Below are 24,127 nucleotides of genomic sequence, written 5' to 3' on the forward strand. Positions count from 1 at the left end.
GGTGTTCAAAGATCATATAAATTAACTATTATTTGATTAACTTTTCCTTCCAACTGCATTTCCTGGCAACATTAAACAGAATAAAATTAATGACACCATAAGATTCTTAATCATTATGATTTTTCACTATTATCAATGTAAGATTTTTTCTTTTTCTTTTCATAATTAATCAATTATGATTAATATACAAAATAATGAATTTGTACTTTAAATTTCAATAATTTATAAGGAAGGTTCTATTTATACTGGAATGCAATCATTCAAGTTCTCTATGCTGGCTGTTTCAATTTAACTGACATTTAAACTTATGGTTCTTTCAGGAAGTATTCAAGAATTCATTCTTCATTTTTAAAAAAATATGTTGAGCTCCAAATTCTCCTTTCCCTGCTGATGTTTTTCTCTCTTCCCCCACACTGAAAAGTAATTTGATATGTTATATATGAACAGTGGAATAAAGCATAATTTCATATTAGACATGTTGCAAAAGAAAACAGACCAAAAAAACAACACAAGGAAAAAAAAAAAGAAAAAGTATGCTTTTAATATGGATTCAGATTTACTTTTTTTTCCTCTAGAGATGGATAGCATAAAAACTATTCCTTGAGTAAGCTTGTAGTCCCCAATTTATCTGAAATTACCCAATTGTCCCTAAACAATAGTAGAAAATTCCTAGACTGGATAATGGAATCAAATCCTATGATCCTATTTACAAATTAAATGAATGTTTATTTTTGATAAAATTTCACATTTTGTCATTTTATTTTTTTTAGTATGTTCCTCTCAGGTAAATAACCCATAATCTATTAGAAAATAGCCAGTACAAATACCATGGATCTTATCCATGGATATCCTTAAAAAAAAAAAAAAAAAAAAGATAGGGAAAGAATTTTCTGACTTTTTTTTTCAGCTTATTATTCTTATTCTTTTTGTATTTAAATACAATAACCAAACAAAGCCAATTTCCACGTACATAACACTGCATAAAAAGATTCAACAGGATCATGAATTTCCATTTCAACACTTTTTTTTTAAATTATGTAATATTTTCTTTCTCGTGGCAAAGGGAAAACTTTTTGGTCTGATTTTTCTCGCACAACATGACAAATATGGAAATATGTTGTCTCGACGAGGGAGGAGGTATGGGAAGAAAAGAAAAATGAATTCTGAAAACTATATATGTATTTAAAAAAACAATATTATTGGAAAACTTTTTTTAATTATGTAATAAATGCTGCATATTATTTTCAAAGCAGCCCACTTTCATGTGGGCTTCCTTCTAACTTTTTTTGTTCTCTGGTGTGCACTTTTTTATCTTCCTCCCTTCCTATCCAGCCCTAAGAAAGCTATACAAATATGTGTATTATATATGTAAAGTTATACTATACATACTTGTATTTAACATTCTTTCTCTAGATCTGGATAGCATCTTCCTTCAGAGATCCTCTGTAGTTGATCTGAGTATTTACAATATTCCAAGATGACTTTAGTCATTCAAAGTTGTTGAATAATATATTGCTATTACTATGTATAATGTTCTCTTGGTTCTGCTCATTTCACTTTCCTTGTTTTTGTAAAATCAACCAACTTATCATTTCTTATAGCATCGTAGTATTCTAATGCAATCATATGCAGCTTGTTTCTGATTTCCAAACATTTGTACCATTCCATTATACTGCCCTTTCATAGGGCCCTTCACCAGCATCCAAGCAAATACAAGGTGTCCTAAAAGTCTTGGTGCAGTTTTAAATAACATCAAAACTACAAATGATAAACATTGTTTTTTTTTTTAAATTAAAAGGTTATATTTTAAAATTTTAAAAGTACTGATGTGTTCCTCATTAAAATTTAACTAACCGAATTATCTATTGCTTTTATCAGTTAATTCCACAGTAACTGAAAAAACTGCATTTGTAATCCTTGCCTAAGATCAACCAAAGGTTTTGACATAATATATAACAATTCTGACCCAACCCCACAAGAAAACTAATGACAGACATGGTCAAAACAAAGGATTCTTCTTTATTGATCCACCTAAGAAGCTTCAAAAAGAAAAGTAAATTAAAATTTATTAAGTCTGACCAAGAAAATAAGGAAAGACATATCTTCTCCAAACAACTTTAAAATACAAGCTCTAACTGAATTTTGGAACCAGCAGAACCTACAAAAACAGGATTTTTTTCCAGACTAAAGAGGTCAGCAAAAGTTCTGGGACACTGGAGCACATTCAATGCAAGTAGGACAGGATCTGGAAGCAGATGCAACAAGCCACAGCAGCATGGGAGCTCTCTGTCCAAAGGTGGTAAAGGATTCTGTAAAATGATGTGGAAAAGATTACAGGAACTCACTGCACGTAACTGGCAACTCTATTTAACCATCCTCAGTTTTTTGTCCAACTCACAGCCCAAGAGAAACGCTTGTGGTCAGTCACAAGGAAATAGGGGACCTAGTCACAGGGTCCAGAGCCTGGAAGAGTTCTAGCAATTTTAGGTATAGAGAAGGAGGGGTGCTTTCCCTAGATAAAGTCCAAAGCACAGATCAGGAGAGCAGTGAGATCACACACACTCCCCAATCATACCATTTTGGGAAGTACCAAAAACTTGCGCAAGCTCCCAAAAGGAACAGGGCAGAAGTAGCCTGAAAACAGCAGTAGAAAAAAGTATGAAACTTTGGACAGTGCCAAATTTTAAAGTCAAGAACAAAAAGAACTTGACCATAAAAAACAGAGAACAACACTAAGACAAAACTCAAGACACCAATGTGAAAACAGCTAGAAGCAAAACTAGTTGAACCCATGCCCAACAAGAATTTCTAGCAAAGTAAAACAAAAAGCTAAAAGTAAAAGCAAAAAAACCGAGAAAAGAAATGAATTATGTAAGAAAATTATGAAAAGTGAATTAAGAGCTTTGTAAAAGAGGCATCAAAAAACTAATCCCTTAAAAAAACAAACAAAAACAGAATGGTGTCATGCTAAAAGACGCACAAAATTTACTGAAAATTTACTAAATGACGGCAAAATTTACTGAACAGATTTTTTTTTTTTGCTGAGGCAACTGGGGTTAAGTGACTTGCCCAGGGTCACACAGCTAGGAAGTGTTAAAGTGTCTGAGACCAAATTTAAAACTCAGTCCTCCTAACTTCAGGGTTAGTACTCTATCTACTGCACCACCTATCTGCCCTCTGAAGAACAGAATTCTTTAAAAAACATTTTGATAACAATGAATGAATGAATGAAATAGGCAATGAAATAGTATCAAAAAATTTTATGGCAAATTTTCATGATATAAAGTTTCTTTTCCCAAATACTAAGTCAAAGTCTTAAAAATTATGAGCTATTTCCCAATTTACAAATCGTCAAGCAATCTGAACTGGCAGTTTTCAGAAGACAACAAAGATCTCTACAATGATGTGAAGAAAGGCTAAATCGCTAACGATTAGAGAAATTTAACTTAAAACAAATTTTAGAAGTATTAGTATCAAATCTAGCATAAAATAATTAATGCCATATACTAAAGTTTAGTTCTTCAAGTCACTGCACCCCTCATACCTACCGGAAGTAACAAATGCTAGAAAGGATGAAAGAAAATATATACACTAATGAATTGTTGATGGGAGTTGTGAGCGGTCCAACCATTCTAGAAAACAAGCAGAAATTGTGCCCAGAGAACTATAAATCAGTACATACCTTTGATACCACTCCTAGCAATACCACTCCTAAGAACTTATATATACAATAATATTTATAAGCAGTCTCTTTGTGGTGACAAAAAAAATCAGAAATTGAGGGGATTCCCATCAATCAGGGAACAGCTGAACAAGTTGTGGCATATAGTTATGATGAAATACTATTGTCCTATAGGAAATGATGAGATAATTTCAGGAAAACAATGAAAAAACCTATGCAGAGTAAAGTGAGCAGAACCAAGAGATCATAGTACACAGGAATACTACAATAATGATCAACTGTGAAAGAGGCTCAGTTACTCTCTCATCAACACAATGATCCAAGAAAATTGCAAAGGATTCATGAAGAACAATGCCATCTACACCTCAGAAAAAGAACTGATGAACTCTAAGTGTAAACTGAAGTATAGTTTTCTATTTTTCTTGCTTTATAAAAAACCTGGTATGGCTAATACAGAATTTTTTTTTAGTAATTTCTTATGTATAAATAATATATGGCTTTTGCTTTCTCATTAGGTGTGTGGGGGGAAACAGGACTTAAAGGAAAATTTAGAATTTAAAATAAAAAAATATTTAAAATTTTTATTCAAAATTCACAAAACTAAATAATTATAAAAAATTTAAATAATTTAAGCTTTCAAAATGATTTTTTAAAGTATATGCCGCATTTACACGTCTGTAGTTATTAAAACTCAAAAATGCATTGCGTTTTGAAGCATTTAAAGAAAATTGTACAAGCTTTAAATAGTCTTCAGAAAGCAAATACCATTTTCCCACACAAACATCTATAACAGTCACCATATGCAAAGTGCTCCGCAAAAAGCTGGGGAACACAGAACCTAAGCTCTAGCCTAAATGAACTTAAATTCTACTGAGAAAAATATAAAATATAATATAAAAATACAAATAAAGTTAACTTTAATAGAATAAAGTGCCTGGAGATGACTTAGGGGGTGATACCACCTAAAGTGTACTTTGAAGGTTGAGTTCAGGATTCTCTAAGGCATTTGAGCGAATTCCAGACATAGAACACAGAATGTTGTTAGAAAGATAGAAAAGTAATATCAAATAAGACTAGAAAAGTATATGGAAAAGCATTAAACGTCAGGCCGAGCAGTCTTTGAGATTTAGCCTAGAAAACATAAGAAGGAACTAAAGATTTTTAATTGGAGGGACCTGTGCATTAGGAAAATCAATTTGGCAGCTGTATGGCTTTGGGGAGGAAAAGGATTGTAGTTAAAGAAACCAAGTAGGATTATAAAGAATAGTAAAAATGAGGGGTGATTAGAATCTGTACAAATTCAAATTTCTAGCCATTAAGCCCAATGATGCATAATCTTTCTGATTTGATAATATTTTTTCCCAAAGGACCGCAGCTTTGGGAATTGAAAAGGGGGGTTAAGAATGATTCAGTCCAACAATTCTGAAATGTTTTGGTCTCAGAACCATTTACAATCTTAAAAATTATTTAGGACTCCAAAAAGCTTTTTACTTATGTATTCAACACCTACCAATATTACCCTATTAAAAACTAAAATTGATAGTTTTAAATATGCATTAAATTCATTTATAATAAACCGATACACATTAAACATACTTTGAAAATCACTGAAAAATAATTTTTCCAAGGTCTAAAAAAATTTACTGAGCAGCACTTACATTAGCATCTATTTATCTATCTATATTGCAAAGTTCTTTTACATCTGGTTTAGTAGTACACAATTGGATTCTGCTTCTGCATTCAATCTGTTGTAACATGTTTAAAAGTATTATGAAGATGATAAATGTGGAAATGCGCTTAGAAGAATTGCACATTTGGCCTATATTAGATTGCCTGCTCTTTAGAAGGGGGAGGGAAAAGAAGAGAAAAGGAGGGAGAAAGATTTTGAACACAGGATTTTGCAGGGGTAAATATTGGAGACTAATTGTTCATATATTTTGAAAATAAAGCTATTATTAAATTTTTTTTTCTTAATGTCAAGAAACTGGCTCACAAGGATATGTAATTACAAGACAATTGAAATTGACTTGGGATAGGAGGAAATGACATTCACATCCAGAAAGAACTGTGGAGACTGAATGTGGCTCAAAGCATAGTATTTTCACTTTTTTGTTGTCTGTTTTTTTTCTTTCTAGTGGTTTTGTTCCCTTTGATTCCCTTGCACATGACAAAATAAAATATGTTTAAAAGAATTGCAAATATTTAACCTCCAACAGATTACTTGCTGTCCTAAGAGAGAAAGGTAAGGGAGAGAAAAAAATCTGAACACAAAGAAATGTTGATCAATATTAATATTAGAGAATTGCAGATTAGACAACTCTTGAGGTACCACTACACACCTCTCAAATTGGTTAAAATGACAGGAAAAGGTAATGATAAATGTTAGAGGGGATGTATACAAACTGGGACACTAATACATTATTGGTGGAGTTGTGAACTAATCCAACCTTTACAGAGAACAATTTGGAACTATGCCCAAAGGACTATCAAATTACATGCCTTTTGATGCAGCAGTGTCTCTACTGGATCTGTATCCCAAAAAGATCATAAAAGGACCCAAATGTGCAAAAATGTTTGTATCAGCTCTTTTTGCAGTGGCAAAGAACTAGGAACTGAGAGGATGCCCAACAACAGGAAATGGCTGAACAAGTTATGGTATATGAATGTCATGGAATATTATTGTTCTATGAGAAACGATCCGCAGGATGATTTCAGAAAGGTCTGCAAAGACTTACAAGAACTAATACAAGTGAAGTAAGTAAAATCAAGAGAACATTGTACACAACAAGATTATGTGATGATCAACCTGATGAACTTGGCTCTTTTCACCATGAAGTAATTCTGGTCAATTACAATAGACTTGTGATGGAGAGCCATCTGCATCCAGAGAGGTTTATAGGGACTGAATGTGGATGGATCACAGCATAGTATTTTCACCTTGTTGTGATTTGCTTGGGGTTTTTTTCTTGTTTTTTTTTTTTTCCTTTTTGATCTGATTTTTCTTGAACAGTATGATAAATGTGGAAATATATATACAAGAATTGTACATGTTTAACATATATTGGGTTATTTGCTGTCTAGGGAAGGAAGGTGGAGGGAAAGGAGTCAATGTTGAAAACTATCTTTACATGTATTTTAAAAATTAAAAGATATTTTAATTTATTTTAAATGTTGAAAATTCTTTTTACATGTATTTGGAAAAAGAAAATATTGTTTATAAGAGGAGGAAACCAAGGATATGAAATTAGGAAGGAGGCTATTTTAATAAACAAATTACATTTGACTATTTTGACCATCTGACCCATTAAAGACCCTCTGAAAAGGTTTTGAGGTGGGGGAAGATAAGAGAACCAATGACCTAATAGTCCAATCCTTCATTTTACAGATAAGTAGAAGATAACAGAGGATTAAAGTAGTTGCATACAGTCACATAAGCACTGAGTAGCAGAGCCAAAACTAAAACCCAGGTCCACTAAAACAAAATCTAATGCACTTTCCACTATGAATAATAGATTGCCTCCCCTTCTAACATTTCTTATTCAACAGAAAAATCATTTTCCAAAATTCAATGTTCAAATTCATACTAAAACTTTTGAGGGGAAAATGAAAATTTATACATAAATTGCATTGTAAAATTAATCTATACTGGAAGGATACTGGATGTCATCAACATACTATCTTCCATCAATATAGATCATAATCACAATACAATTTAATACATGGACTTTGGGAATTTCTGTGGCAAATATTAAGTTTGCCTTAAGTAAAAATTGGAAGAGAATTAACTGCTCTAAACTTAACTACAGTGATCCTCAGAGAAACATATATAAAGTCCATAATCAAGCCACAATTCACCCAGTTTACCAGTTCCTTTTCCAAAGGCACAACAATTGTCAACTTGGGATCACCTCCACACAAAGCAGCAAAAAAAAAAAAAAAAAAAAAAATCCTTTAGTATAAGGATGCCCATCCATTTACTTTACAATGACTCATATAATTCCTTCTAATTTAGACCCCAAGGTAAATATATCTATTCCATTGTGGTCATTCATATAGCGATTGATAGCTAGTGGTATAATGGGCTCAAAGAGAGTGATCTAGGCTCTCTAGTCACACTGGCTCACTAATCCGCTATGAGTCACAAATTTTTTTTACATCTGTAAAATAAAGGATTTGGTTAGATTATCTTCTTTTCAGCTCCAAAATCCTTTACTATTGAATTATTCCATTCTAATGCACAAGTGGAAATTCACCATAATGCATCTAGTTCTCTATGTGATCTCCTATTAACAAACAGGGTGTCATTTAATCCAGGAAAGCATAAAGGGGATTACAGAATTATCTATTTATTAGATTACTGAAAATTTTTTTCAGAGAATACCACATTTTTAAATTATTTAAATTTTCAAAGGAAAGAACTATTTTTATTCAAAATTCTGAAAGTACTTCAAAGACTTCAAAATTCTCTACAAAAAAATTTATAAATCAAGTACAGAAGAAAACTTATTTTTTTAAATGAATTCTTTTTTAGCCCTCACATCAGGTTTCATCCAAGAGTAATAAATGCTTTACAAACATTTAAATCAACCCCGAAACTTTCGTATTTCCTTCATTCATGGTTTCTCAGTCATATCCCCAAAATTCAATTCATTAATAGCAGGTAATAATAATGATGATGACACCTAATATTTATGTGGTGTTTTGTGGTTTCCAATGCACTTTACAAATATTATCTCATTTTATCCTTACAACCCTGGGAGATGGGTGCTATCATTATTTCCATTTTACAAATGAGAAAACTCAAAGGGAATATTGTTTCCATTGTGTTACTACATAGATATCTTCTTTTAATTCCCATCAAAGACATCATTAAACATTTTAATTCCCTGTAACAAGATTGAGATTCTCCTAATTACAAACTTTGAATTTTTCTTAGTTCCCTTCTCCCAAGTTTGGAGGCTTAACATTAATGAAGTCAGTACTAAATGTCAAGCATCTTGAGATGGCCCCAAAATGTCAAGAGAGAATTTTGCTTCTGCTCTCTAAAATAGTAATATGCTTTTGATTCTATGAGCAATCCCCTCAAATTACCCAATAATGACCCTAACAGAGAAGTGTTATGTAGGTCAGTGACTTACAACCCATGTTTAGGTCACTTTAGGTCATTCAAGGCCATCTCAAATTATCTCTATGGGATGCCAGAAACTATTGAAGTTAAATTCATTAATAAAATACACATGACTTTTGTGCTTTTTGAGGAAGGGGGCAGTGTAAAACAGTAATAAAAGTGAACTTAAATCTTCTAAAAGTTTGGAAATTACTTCCTTGTTTAATTGTGCAAACCTATAAACATATTTAAAAAAAAAAACCTCAGAACCATAAAAAGGAAAACATGTCCCAACATAATACATCAAAGGTTAAGACTAATCTTTCTTATAAAATCCTCCATTTGAACCTCAAAATATTTTTATTACATCAATACTGCACTAACCTTACAATTGTGGTTACAAAGCCACATTTTTTTTTTTTTTTTAAGGTTCCAATTGTTGAAGCCTTGGAACGATCTATCTATCTGGAGTCATCAATATTTCTCCCTCCTAAAGAGTCCCTAAAAACCAAAACACCTAGGAAGCCAGGTAGTAATTTCCCCTCAACCTCACGCAACTTAACTGCCATGACTCCACTTCACTCAACTATTTAGTACCTCAAGTCTTAACAGAAATTAGAGGGCAAGATCCACAAGGTGCTCAAATCCTATATATCACTAGCAGACCACTTAAATGTTTTGTTTTGTTTTGTTTTTTAATACTGACACCAAAAATTCAATTGAAGCAGCTTGAGTATTGGAGAAGAGCAAAGCATTTTATCAATTTGAAGGCGTGAATTTGCATCCACATCTCCTTAGGCAAGTAACAACTATATTAATTACCACTAACTTCAGTAAAATAAAGGAACTTTTATTATCACCTCAAAATCTATTTTAACCTATGATTATTAAATCATAAAATAAGCCATCAATTTAGGAAAATAAAATAAATTTCAAGATTTTCATCATTTGAGAAAAGTAAAGTAATTCCAGGTCCAGTGCTTGCCCAATATCCAACAATATCCTGTCAACTTCAAGAGAAAAGAAGACCCTTATAATACTGAGGCTTCCCCCAGAGAACTTGAACAATAGTTGCAAAGATGTGTTGCAATTTCTTTATCATTGAAGGGAACAAGGACATGGAAGAGACAATTTTGATGTTTTAGGGTTTCAGGAGAGAGTTAGAGAATAGATAGTTAGAAGGAAGTTTTAAATCAACTGAAAAATTAAGCAAAATACAAACATTTTCCATTTTGTGCCCAATGTGGAAATTCTCCATTATATTTTGGATGAGAATTCTAATGACTCTCAAACATGACCAATTAAAAACTACTTTATTCAAACTTTAGAATATTCTATTAAGAAAAAAATAATTTTCCTAGGAAACTGAATGCAAATCAACACATTCTATGTTCACTTTTTTTTTAATTTCTCCCATGTTTTTCTCTTTTGTTCCCAATGATTCATATAAAGTAATATGTATTAAAAATAAATTTTTAAAAAAGCAAAGACTTTTGTTTTTTAAGAAAATAAATTGGGATTGTTATAAAAGAAACCTGAAAAATCTTTTCACTACATTTTCTTCTTAAAGAAAAAAATAGCAAATCAATTTAAGTCATTCTGCACTATGAAATTTCACTTTTTGGACAACATAATCAGAGAGGAAAAAGGATATGTAATTCAATTTTTTGTTGTTCAGTTGTATCCAATTCTTTGTAAATTCCATTTGGGATTTTCTTGGCAAATACTAGAGTAATGGTTTGCCAGCACAATCTTGAACTCAGGTCTTCCTGACTCCAAGCCCAGCATTCTACCTCTTTGCCATGTTTTAGGATCATATACATATTTAAAACTACAAGGAACCTATGAATTCAATTAGCCCAGTTCCTTCACATTTCGTGGGTGAGGAAAAACACAAGGTCAAAAATGTTAAGGAAGCAAGTAATAGAATCAAGATTTAGTGTTCTTTCTACTCCACCTTCTCTCATTTCTCTTCTACAGGCAATATAAAAATTGCTTTTCATAATAAATGCTTTTCATAAAAAAAAAAAACTTGGTGATTATTTTCCAATTACTAAAACCCATTTTATTTTATTTTCCAACAAAAACAACTGACGATTAACCAAAGTGGCTACTGAATTTTCTGGTATATACAACTAAAGAACTTACATTTTTATATGTGTATGTAAAAATCTGATCCTTAAGTAAAGACAGGCTGTTTATTACTTACTGATCATTAACTACCTGAACTCTGCAAATTTCACATTAAAAAAAACCCAACCCAGAACAAAACCTGTATGTGATAAGGTATAGTTGTCATTTCATTAGTTGGACTATGGTCAAAAGGATCTTCTGATAAACCCCAAATCCAAACTTTGCAAAATCCATTAAGTTTAACAGACAGATGGGAAAAAAAAAAAAAATCAGATTTTTAACAAGCATTCCTACTTGAAGTCGGCCTACTTTTTTTCCTCCGACATGCACTTTTACAAAAAAAATAATTCAACAGGTTAATTTATCAAGATGTGGAATAGTGATCAAGTTTTTCTCTTCAGGAAAATGAACTAAGCTCAGATGTCCAATTTGCACCAAGGAGAAAAGCTTAAAGGACATTTACAGTGAATTGATGAATGAAAATTATTAAAAGTGGAAATAGCAACCATGGTTCAATCTGACAATTTCATATTGCATCTAGTTCAGAAACTACAAGAGTAATCATTATGCTGCTCCTAGACCCCCGAAGTTCTATTCTCCACCTTTCACAGGTACAATTCGCTCTAAGGAAATGAATTAGACCCAAGGAAGAAAGACTTCTTAACAGAGTAAGAGAAAAGGGCAGGAAAATGGGATTGAGTCACGTAGATCCGCCATTTTCTAAGCGGAGGAGGAAGACATGTTGGAACAAAAACACAACAAAAGAGCAGCCATTTCCCAATCTAGATCCAATAGCAATCCTAAACGGATAAGCCAAGTCCCGGAACCTTCCAATTCACTGCACAGGTTAAAGTAAAAGTTATAAAAAAATCAGACATAACACACAAAAAAACCAATAATCAATTTCTCCCCACAGGAATGAAAGCAATAGTTCCTGTAAAATTAAAAGCACAAAGAAATGCCTCAGTAAGCATGCTGAAAGCCAAAAGAGAATCAGGAATAAAATTGAGCCATAAATTCACACACAAAGCGTGGTTTACTCGAGAGTTTAATTGGGAATCAAAGCAAACGGCTACCCATATCATAACCTGAATGCGCCAGCACAGAAACACTTAAAAGGTTATGACTCAGATGTTCCCGAACATAGACACGCTGAGAGAAGTCCGATTCGGGTATTCCCGTTAGATGCCTAGCTGCCCACTCTCCCCATTACTTCTGCCTTCAACGGCTCATCTGCTTCTGGGTTCTTACCGTATGTGGGGAATGCCAACCCCACCTTGAAGAATCTTATAGAGTTTGCTCTCGTACAGCAACTGGGGATGCCTGGCCTTCTGAGATTCTAGCTTCACTGCCACTTCCTGTGGGGGAGAGAGGGGATGGCATCAACACCCCTAATACCCAAGTTGGGGAGGGGGCAGTTAGGGGTACTGAGGGACAACAAGTCAACTTCCAATTCGAACAACCGAGGGACGCTGGGGATTTGAGGGAAGAAAAATCTTTTCTTGAATTCATAAAAACGAGGCAATTGGCCTCAATAGAGCCTCTTCAGGCCGATGACAAAATCGTCCCGATTCATAATTATAGGGATAATAACAATGCAAATATGTTCAATGTTTTCGATCATACGCAGTGAAGCCTATGCAAAATAATTTAATAGGGGGAGGGGGATCGGAAGCTATCCGAATTAAGTCTGGAAAAGGGAAAGGGAGGTTTCAAGAAAATAAATCTCGATGCCAAAAAAATCCTTGGTTATATATCAATATTTAACGGGGGGGGGGGGGGGGGGGGGGGGGGGGGGAGGCAGGGAGAGAGCAACGTATTTTTTTAAAAGAGATTTTAAAAGGCTTGGCAACATCGTAGCTGTCTCCCCCTATCCCAACACGAAGCTCACTGGGATTTTTTTTTTACCCTTTAGTGGAAAGGTCCACAGGGCAAAACGAAAACTTAGGCCGGGCCGGGCCGGGCCTCCTCCCATGGGGCGACGACGAGGTACCCACGTAGCCGGGAAAGAAGGGCAGGGATTGTTCTCCAGAGAAGGGTCGTTGCCCCCTCCGCCACCACCCCCGCCCCTGGCCTAGAGCGACCGCCCCCCTCCCCGCGCTCCCCTCGAGTGATTACCTCTCCGTTGGTGATGTTGATGGCCAGATAGATGTCCCCAAAGGAACCGGACCCGATCTTCCGCACCAGTTTATATTTCCCTCCGACAATGAATTCGGCCTTGGAGCCGCTGCTGCTCGCCATCCTGGCAACAGGAGGGGGGATACGGGGACCTAGGGGTCCCGGGGCCAAGGGGGAAAGGGACGGGACCGGGCGGGTCTCACCCACCAGGCGCGACCTTTTAGACACCGGAGATGGTGGCACTTAATTTTCCCCCAAAAATACAAATTTCAAAAAGAGGCTCTTTCCCCAAGTTAAGACGACGCTAAGGCGTCCCGGGGGAGCCTTAGAGCTGCCGTCGCCGACGCGCCGAGTTCCGGCTTCACCCTCCTCAGGCTCCGGGGAGGGTAGTGGTTCCAGGCCGGGCAGCTTTTCCCGGGCGTCCCCCACCCCCGTTAGAAGGTCCCTGCGGGTGCAGGGCAACCTCCCGAAGCAAAAAAGGCGCAGTAAGTGGGCGTAGCCCACCTGCTGCTAGCGCCGCCGCCGGGTCCCGCCCGCTAGGACCACGGTCACTCGGCCGACGCCGCCATCTTGTTCCTTTGGCTACAGCCGACACAAAATGCCCCCAGCCCACAGAAGCCGCTTCTTCACGGCGCAAAGGACCCTGGGAAGGGAATAGCCGGGCGCGAGACACCGTGGGTGACGAGAGGAAGGAACTAGATTGGTGTGAGCCTCGTCTCACGCTGGTAGCGTCAGCCCGTCGCCAGAGGGTTTGCGCATGGGCGTGACTCGGGACGAAGCGGGGGGAGGGGCCGAAGAAAGCCGAGGGCGCGTGCGCGCTGCCTCCACGGCGAGTACTTGGGCGTTTGCCCCAGGCCTAGGGCGTCGTAGTCGGTGCCGCGGCTGCCGCCGCCTGGGAGGGTTTGTGGCGTTAGTCATCGACGGGCCCCAGCCGGCCTCCCTCCTTCCCTTTCTCGACAGTCTACTTTTTGTGGGCTCAGCCCCCGAGGTGTGGGCATGACCCACTCAGGCTTCTTTAGTAGCGATGGGTAGCAGGCCCACGCGGCGGCGTGCGGCTGGCGCGGACCCCCCGGCCCGGCCCGGCCCGGCCCGGCCCGGCCGTTGGGAGCTCTCGGTCTGCGGCCTCCGCCCCGCCCCGCCCCACCCCGGGGTAAAACGACGCCGACTCTGGGCGGAGGTAGGGAGAAAACTGCCGGCCGGGCTGCCTATCTAGGTGGGGAGCCGCGAGGAGGCGGCGATTCCTTTCCAGATAGGGCAGGTGAATCATAGAGTCGGTCTTGCGAGCTGTAAAGGGCCTTGGCCTACGTCAGGGAACCCCACCTCTCTCATTTTCCAAATGGGGAAATTGAGGCCCCCGGAGAGGAATTGGCCTTTTGAAGGTTGAGCAGCGAGTCGGTGACGGCTGCTTGGAGCCGCGCGGCCTCTTCGCGGATCTCACTCTCGTTTGGAAAAGAAGCTCCCTGATGAAACTTGGACAAGGTGGATCTTCCCAGGGAACCACCTCGAGGGTCACAAACCCCGGCCTGAGCCTCTCGCTGAGCTTTTTTATCCTCCTTTGTTCCTCCCCAGGTTTTGCCTCCCGCCTAACAACGCTGACGGTGCCTCGCCTTGCACAGTGCTTTGTAAGCGCTCTACAAAGGTTATCCCTTTGATCATTGCCTGGCTCTGGGCTTCACAACCTAGCCGTGTTCATTGTTCCCACGTCAATGCTGTATTTGCTATGCAAAATGACTTTTCTGCAGTGTTTGTGGCCTCATCTAGTCAAGTTACAGCCTGACGGAATTCTTGTTTATGAGAGTAAGATAAAGATAAAAATCTTTCTACTTGCCCATAATAGCAAAAGAAATTTAAAATTTTTGAAATTTAAACACTTCAGAAAATAAATGATTCCGCTATGGACGCTGTACCACTTAAGGATACAAAGCATAAGTGATAGGTCAAGTGATGGAAGGTAGCAAAAGATGATTTTGAAGCCTGACCGAAAATTCAGAGAACTGAAAAGAAGCATGACTTTATATAAAACTCACGTTTACATGACTCTGGATTTTACAAAGCAATTTCCCCACTACAAACGTGAGGTAGATAGTCCCTTTTTACAACTGAAGAAACAAGTGTCACAGACTTTTCCTCAGCTCATACAGTGGTTCAGTGGCAGAGTTCTGGCCTTTGAAATTTTTTTTTTTTTATTAAAGCTTTTTATTTTCAAAACACGAATGGATAATTTTTCAACTTTGACCCTTGCAAAATCTTGTGTTCCAAATGTCCCCTCCTTTCTCCCCAACACCCTCCTCCAAATGGCAAGTAATCCAATGTATGTTAAATATGTTAACAAATATGTTAAACCAATTATGTATACATATTTATACAATTATCGTGCTGCACAAAAAAAATCATATCAGAAAGGGAAAAAATGAGAAAACAAAATGCAAGCAAACATTAAAAGTGAAAATGCTATGGTGTAATTCACACAGTTCTTACAATCCTTTCTCTTGAGTGTAGATGGCTCTCTACATCATAAGATCATTGGAACTGTCTGACCTTTGAACTTAAGGAAACCCAAGTTTAATACTGGCTCACACACTGAGTTAGCTTAGTGACCTGTTTCCTAATTTATAAAAAGGGATAATAGCATCTACCTCACAGAAGTTAATACATATAAAGTGCTTTACACAGCAAAGTGCTATGAAATATTAGCTATGAGAGGATCTGAAGAATGACAGAACTAGGATTTGAATTTAGTCATTTCTAAGTGTATTTTCACATTTCCTCCAAAGTAGGTCTGAAGCAATATAATCAAAGACATAAGGATAAAAAGCCAATAAACATTTTGATACCTGTTATACTTCAAAGATATTTTTTGTATTTAATAATCTAGTAAAATACCAACTCAGCTCTATGGTACTTAACCAAGAAGGGATTAAAAAAAAAAAAAACTCCGTTCAAATCTCCAACAACAAAATGAAAAAATTAACTTCAGGTTTTTCATCTTTAAAATAAGTAGTATGACTACCTCCAATAAGGCTATTATGAAAAATGTGCTTTGTTGAGTAAACTATAAAATGTTACATAAATGCAAGATATTACAGTTTATAGAATAGAATGGAAATTTGATGCCAACCTATTGATAATGATCCCTTCCTTAGGAAATACAATTTCCCAAAGCTATATTCTTCACTTTCATCTTAAAAGTCTCTAATTTCTTGAACATTGAAAGGTCCTGCTTCTCTCATCAATGGCTCTTCCAAACCCTAACAGAGTACTCTCTAAGGCTCTACTCACAGGATCACAATTGGATTGGATGCAGAAAGGACTTTCAAAGCAATATAATCCAACTTCCTCTTTACTGGGTGTGGTGTTTTCTTCTTTAAAATATAATAGTTCTCTCTGGGAGCAGGTTTCTTGGGGAGGTAGCCCTAGTATCAATTCAGATCAATAATCACCCCAAATGCAGCCAGGGAATAAATTTAGTACAGTCTTTTATTGTCTCTTCCAAAATCTTATCTCCTTCACTTGGGGCTCGGCTAGTTTTCTGAAGGCCTTCTCTCTCCTTGGTTCCAAGAGCTCTTGCCGCTAGTCCTTTGCCTCTGCTCCCTTCAGCCTCCAGCCAGCACAAAGGTGGAAAATGGAATGAATCTCTTTGTCTCCTTGCCTGGGGCTGGGCAGCTTTCTGGAGAGCCTTTCAGAGCAGTCTTGGTCTCAGTGGGGAAAGTGCAGGAGGCCAGCCACCACGGTGAAAGTTGGAATGAGTCTGACTCCACCTCCGAGAGTGGGCTTGTGGGCTTCCTCCCAGAGTGCTCTCTGGCCCTAAGAGCTTCTTGCTTATATGAGCTCTCTAACAGTGTGAAAACAAGCATTGTTTCTATCAGGTCTACTTAGTACCTCGTTTCAAGTTCTGGCCCATAACATCTCCTCATAGGATCAGATCAATCATACTGAACCATGCTAAATTAGATAATTATTCTCTTTATCAACTCTAATGACTTAACACTTTGTAAGGATTCCAACAACTGGGAAGTAACTGAAGTTGGGGGTGGAGAGGGGAGGGAGAGAGGAGGTTTACATCATTTACCCAGAATCGACACACCTTGTCAATGCCAGAGACAGATTTGAACCTAGTTCTTGCTGACTTCAACATTGTAAGATGCTATAATGTCTTTCTTACTCTTCTCTCTTTATATTTTCTCCAAAGTAGACCCATTCTCATGACCTTAACTGGCATCTTGATAGCTTATACCTTTATGTAATGGCATAACAGTCAATGAAGAGCTTTCCTAATCTCATAATATAGATAGTACAAGTTCTATTTATTGTTTACTTTAGAAAGAAGGCTGAAAGATTGTGGCTTAAGCATAGCAACCCATAATTTACAGATTGAGGATATAAACTTCATCTAAATCCCATTTTTTCCTACTGCACAGATGTGTCCAATTTCATGTCCTATCAAGATCTCGCTTGTACTCCAGTTCAGCATCTCCAATTTTACTGAACTATCTACTTTGATATCCATCCACCTAACCTACCTTCCCCTAAAAATCATGTCCCAACCAAAAGCTTATCCTCTCTATATTTTCTCTCTTTTATACTTTCTTCTGCTTCTTTCTTCATATCAAAATAATCCCTAAAAAAGCAACAGATTAAATGAGATAATATGTGAAAAGTGCTTGGCAAACAAAAATTTTGTAAAAATAATAGTTATACTGGAAAACAGCTGGACTTGGTATCAGGTTGAAATTCTGGCTCTCTCCTGAATTCATTCCATCACAGCCAAGGTGGCCTTAATGTCCCAGTCTGATCCATGCTATTCTATCTCAAAAACTTACTCTTGAATACTATTACTATTACTCTTTCATATATTCTACATTTCAGCCAGACTAATCCTCATTCCCAGATCATTCTGCCCTTTTTCACTTTTGTACCTTTGCATATACTATACTGCCTTGCATAGAGAGGCTAGTCTGGAGTGAGAAAGACCCAAATTCTAATTTAGTCTCAGGACTCTGTGTAGCTGTGTGTTCTTGGGCAAGTCACAGAGTTGGATATGACTGGAAGATGAATGAACAACTAAACAGATTGTGTGCCAGGAGTCCTTTTTTTATATTTCTCAGCATTCCATAGATATCAGTATATCATATAATTTAAGCATTTTCCCTCTTCCTATATTAGTGACCCACAGTAATACTCCAGGTACACATCTCTTCAATAATATATGCTTGTAGTGTGTAGTTTCCCCATTTGTAATCCTCTACAGGCCAGGCAGTTAGGTGGCACAATAGATAGAGCTCTGGGTCAGGAGTCAGGAAAACCTGAATTCAAATCCAGCCTCATATTCTTAACTAGTTGTGGGACCCTGAGCAAATCATTTATCACTTCCCCACTTTCCTCAACTGTAAAATAGGAATAATAAGGCCATCTATCTTCCAAGGGGTGATAAGAATCAAATGAGATGATATGTGCCAGACATTAGGATACAAAGGAAGTTATAAAATAGTCTTTGGCCTTAAGCAGCTCATAATCTACATAAAAATAAGATGAAAAATATGAGAGGATAATCTAAATCACTATTGATCAGAGAAATGCAAATTAAAGCACCTCTGAAGTATTACTCCACACCTCTCAGATTGGCTAAAATGACAGGAAAAGATGATAAATGTTGAAAGGGAAGTGGGAAAATTGGGACACTAATACACTATTGGTGGAATTATGAACTGCTCCCACCATTCTGGAAAGCAATTTGGAACTATGTCCAAAAGGCTATTACATTGTGCACACCTTTTGATCCAGTAGTGTTTTCTACTGGCCTTATATCCCAAAGAGATTTTAAGGGGGGAAGGGACCCACATGTGCAAAAATGTCTGTGGCAGCCCTTTTTATAGTGGCAAGAAACTGGAAACTGAGTGGATGCCCATCAATTGGAAAATGGCTGAACAATTTATGGTAAAGAAATGTTATGGAATATTATTGTTTTATAAAAAACAATCAGCATGATAATTTCAGAGAGGCCTGGAGAGACTTACATGAACTGATGCTAAGTGAAGTGAGTAGAACCAGGAGATTATTGTACATGGCAAAAACAAGATTGTATGATGATCAATTCTGATGGACATGGCTCTTTTCAACAATGAGATGATAGATACCAGTTCCAATGATCTTGTGATGAAGAGGCCCATTTAAACTCAGAGAGAGGACTGTGGGAACTGAGTGTGGTTCATAACACAGCATTTTCACTCTTTTTGTTGTTTACTTGCATTTAATTTTCTCATTTTTTCCTTTTTGATCTGATTTTTCTTATGCAGCAAGATAATTGTATAAATATGTATGCATATATTGGATTTAACATATATTTTTGACATGTTTAATGTACATTGGATTACTTGCCATCTAGGGGAGGGCGTGGGGAAAGGGAGAGAAATTGGAACAAGGTTTTGCAAGGGTCAGTGTTGAAAAATTATCCATGCATATGTTTTGAAAATAAAAAGCTTTGATTAAAAAAAAGGGAGGGGGAGGGGAAAAAAAGATGAAAAAGGTTGGATTACTTGCCAATTAGGGGAGGGCGTGGGGAAAGGGAGAGAAATTGGAACAAGATTTTGCAAGGGTCAGTGTTGAAAAATTATCCATGCATATGTTTTGAAAATAAAAAGCTTTGATTAAAAAAAGGGGGGGGGAGGGGGGAAAAAAAGATGAAAAAGGTTGAGGCATTACCAAGAAGAGGCAGGAAAATGATCTAAGGAGATGAGAGTTTCTTAAATACTGATGGATATGGAAGGAGTTTTCCAATCCTCATCTTCTACCCTTTCCAACCAGAAGGAAGGAGGTGCTCCAGGGGCCCAGTCTAACATCTCCAAAAGACTTTTAGACATTTTGAACTGAATGTGCCTTAGATAACTTAAGTTCATCACGTCCAAACTGAACTTGTTTCCTTCAACCCTTCCCCCTTCCTAACTTCCTAACTATCCACCAAGGCTTGAAACTGATGTCATCCTTAACTCCTCCTCACCCTCCTATGTTGAAACAGTTGTCAGGACACTAAGTCACTGTTAGTGGAACTATGGACTGATCCAATCATTTTGGAAAGAGATGTGGAATTATATCCAAAGAGTTAGAAAACGGTTTATACCCTCTGACCTAACAATACCACTATTAGTTCTGTTTCCCAAGGAGATTAGAAGTGTAGGGAAAAGAATTTATATGTTCTAAAATATTTATTTCAGCTCTTTTTATAATGGCAAAGAACAGGAAATTGAAGGGATACCTATCAATTAGGGAATGGCTAAACAAGTTCTGGTATGTGATTGATAGAATATTATTATGCTATATGAAATGATTATCTGGTTGATTTTAGAAAAACATAGACTTTAATGAAATAATGAAAAGTAAAATGAGCAGAACTATGAAAATGTTATACACCGTAATAATGTTCTAAAAACAGCTTTGAACAGCTAAATCATTTTGAGTATTATAAACACTCAGATCAGCTACAAAGAATCTATGAAGGAATATGCTATCTGTATCCAGAGAAAGAACTATTAGATAGAAATATGAATAGTATGGTTTTATATATATCTATAGTTGCAGCTAATGGTAGTTTTCTCTAGGATAAGGTGAGGAGGGAGAGCTGGGGGAGGGGGAGAGTAGGGGAATGCATATTAGAGAACAAAAGAAAACTTAGAAGGAAACAGAAAAGCAAGGCAGCTTTGAAAATTATATATATTTATGATAGTTTTTCAAAAAGTAAATGGTATAAATAGAAATTCATGATTTTATACTGAATCTTCTTTTTATATTTTATTGTGTACATGGAAATGGCCTTTTTTTTTTTTTTTTTTTTGGTCTTTTTTAATATTTAAGTTCAAAATGATTTTAAAAAAAATTTACCAATTCTTGTCATTTATACTTCGATGTCTCTCTCATATATATTCTGCTCTATTCTGTAACATTGCTACCACCTTGGTGTAGAACCCTATCACCTCACTTTGTACTGTTATAATAGTTTGCTGCTTGATCTCCTTGCCTCAAGTCTCTTCCCCATTCAGCTAAATGCTCCATTTGACTGTCAAACTGATCTTCCCAAAGCAGAAGTCTGGCCAAGTCACCCTCTGCACCCCTACCTCCTCAGCAGTAAATCCCAGTGACTCCCTATTCCCTCTAGGAGCAAACTTAAAATTCTTTGTTTGACTTTTAAAACCTTCTATAACCTAGCCCTTTCCTACCAACTTAATCTTCTTATAATTTACCCTTCCACATACCCTTAAATTCCGTGACACTGGTTCCTATGAACCAAGATAATCCTGGGATTCTGTCCTTCCTCATCTCTGATGCCTAACTGCTCTGGCTTCCCTCATATCTCTGATAAAAAATCCCATTTTCTATAAGAAGCCTTTTCTGATCTCTTTAATCTTAGTGTTTTTCCTCTTAAATTATTTCCAATTTATCCTGTGTATATCCTGTTTGTATATAGCTGTTTGTTTGCATGTTGTCTCAGCCATTCAACTGTGAGCTCCTTTAAAATTACAGGCTGTTTTTTGCCTTTATATCACTCATAATAGTGATTATTAGCACTTAGCATAGTGTCCAGCATATAAACATCAGTGTTTATTGTTGTCAAGGAACAACTTTTAGATTAAAAGTATTACAACCCCCTACCAAGTGTCTGATAGCTATTTCCTATCATCTTCCAACTCAATTTTAGGCCTATACTCACAATTCTGATACAGATATAATAGATTGTAGTCATATTAGGAAAGCTTCAATGCAAATTAAATTTTTGTGTTATTTTGCTAAATATATGTTAAGTTTGAAAGCCCATAGCTATGTAAATAAAGGAGTGCAGTATTTCCCAGATCTATGTCCCCATACTGCTTTATAGTTTTTGATTGATTTGGGGGAGAGGCAGGAAGAGATAGGTTAAAAAAACTCTTACATATTTTCCTCTATGCTTCTATAGAACTTACTAAATGTAGTACTTTATTAGGAAGCTAATCTGCCTTGTATCACTAATTATCCTAATATATTATTACAAATTGCTTCTGATCATAGTTATTCCTCTACATTTATTATAGCTCCTATTCCATTGGAAGTTTCTCAAGGGCTGTGATTTTTTTGTCTCAGACGTCTTTGTATCCCCTAAAGTACTTTTTGCATAGCAATACTCATTGCTAAGAATCCATTGAATTTAAAAAAAAAAAAAAAAAAAAAAAAGAGAATCTGTTGAATATATGGCTCATGAATTGGAATCTTCAGTAGAGAAACTGAGATCATATGCAACTGAGAAAATTACTTGAGTGTGTATACCAGGAGAAGAATAAGAAATAAAAATGGAAGAGAAGGAGCTTACAAGCGAGCCAGAGAGGAGGAAAGCCAGGGCAGTACAGTGTATCGGAGCTGGTTCCTAGTATAGCTATAAACATTAAGCAAGAAGGAGGAGAGATTATGACCATATGCCCTGGTAAAAATAGAGACTGCTGTGAAACTGAAGGCACGTCACTCAAATTGACAGTTCTGACAGTTGTGATTCTGTCACCCTCCTCCACCTTATTCTAATACCCAATTAATCCACTTCCTGGAAACTGCCTACATCTCCACTTTCATTTGAAAAATTATTTGTCCTTGAGTCCTTGAAAATGCCCACCTTCTTCTGTCTTCCTGGGACAGAACCCAACCAATTTGTCATGGAATCGAGTACCATCAGGCTTATTTTTAGGGACTTGGAGATCATCTAGTTCAATCATTTAATAAATGAAGTGAAACTCAAGGAAGAAAAGTAACCTGGCTACAGCAAACATATTGAACCAAAACTTTAGCCAAGTTTTTTGCCCTCAAGTCCAGTGCTTTTTTCCACTATACACATAATTGTCCTGGTCTCTGATTTGTATATCACTGACACCTGACCACAATCAGCAACATTTACCATCTGCTTCTTTTCACCACCTCATCAGTCAGAGAGTTTGTAGGCCAGTCATATCTGACCTAAGGTCCTATAGGCTGAGTTCCCATTGGCATCCCCCTTAGCCCACTCTGTTTGTCCCTACAGGAAGGGGGCCTCTGATGGAAATAGTGCTTACTCTGCAGCAGTAGCTGGCCACTCAGCAAACTCAGAGTGTTGCTTGCCAAAAGCAACTGACCCAGCTCACAAGAGAATTCCAGAAAACTCAGTGAAAATGCTATGAGCTAGGCTACTCCCACTTCCCTCTGAGAAGAAAACAAATGCTTCAAGAGCAGATAGATACAAATGGATCACTTTTCATCAAAGTAATCAATATACTTGAGAAGGTCTCAGGCAACTTTCCAGACCACTTCCTAAATTTTCTGATCTAAACTAGATTACTTTTTAGCCAAAAAGATTGTTGTATCTTCACCGTAATTGTGAAGTGGTGCTGCTGGTGGTTGCCCGCATATCAAGAACTCTTTGCTGAGGTGCTGGAAAAATTTTATTCAATAATTCTGGGAGGCTTTTCATGACCTAGTTTACTACCTTGGAGTTATCCTTGACTTTTCCTTTTCCTTAAACCTCTATTTACCAAGACCTGTATATTCTACCTCTATCCCTCACATTAGTCTCCACTCAATGAAAGACTAGTTCAAGCCTTCTCAGCCTTTACTATTGCAATATCCCTCCTAATTGGAATCCTAGCATCCAGTCTCTACTCTTTCCAAATCATTCTCCATATAGGTGCCTGTTTGATATTGTCAAAATACAAGTATGCCCAAGTCAAACCCCCTTAAGCTGAAATTAAACATCCTTAACAATTCCTACTGTCTCTAAGACAAAAGACAAAATCCCAACATTTATCATCTGACTTCCACCTACATTTTCAGTCTCATTTCATATTACTGTCCTTCAAAAACTCTCCATTTCGGTTAAACCAGCCTGATAATCTCAGAAAAGAAATGAAACAACTTATAAGTGAACTTTTAAAGAAAACTCTCAGGACCAAATGAATATACATATGAATTCTAGCAAATGTAGTTGATAGAGAAAAAAAAAAAATAAAAAAGAAAAACTGTAGACAAATAACTGTGATAAATATTTAAATTATAGGGATATCAGTGGCAGTACAATCAAGCTACCAAAGGATAACTCTGTAGAACTA

The 24,127-nt window shown here is 36.8% G+C and overlaps 1 protein-coding gene across 5 annotated transcripts in view; it reads right to left on the reverse strand.

Annotated features, from left to right (window-relative positions):
* CSNK1A1 (casein kinase 1 alpha 1) overlaps positions 1-13,711 on the reverse strand; it is a 54,334-nt gene extending 40,623 nt beyond the window's left edge. For all 5 annotated transcript variants that reach the window (XM_031953500.1, XM_031953497.1, XM_031953501.1 and 2 more), the window contains exons 1-2: positions 13,041-13,711; positions 12,174-12,280 (exon numbers count right to left, since the gene is read on the reverse strand). In XM_031953500.1, the coding sequence (XP_031809360.1) occupies positions 12,174-12,280; positions 13,041-13,163 (230 nt within the window). In that variant the 5' untranslated portion in view covers positions 13,164-13,711. The remainder of the gene's footprint in view (positions 1-12,173; positions 12,281-13,040) is intronic.
* Between the last annotated feature and the right edge of the window lie 10,416 nt (positions 13,712-24,127).

Source organism: Sarcophilus harrisii, chromosome 2, assembly GCF_902635505.1.
Source record: "Sarcophilus harrisii chromosome 2, mSarHar1.11, whole genome shotgun sequence".
Taxonomy (NCBI): domain Eukaryota; kingdom Metazoa; phylum Chordata; class Mammalia; order Dasyuromorphia; family Dasyuridae; genus Sarcophilus; species Sarcophilus harrisii.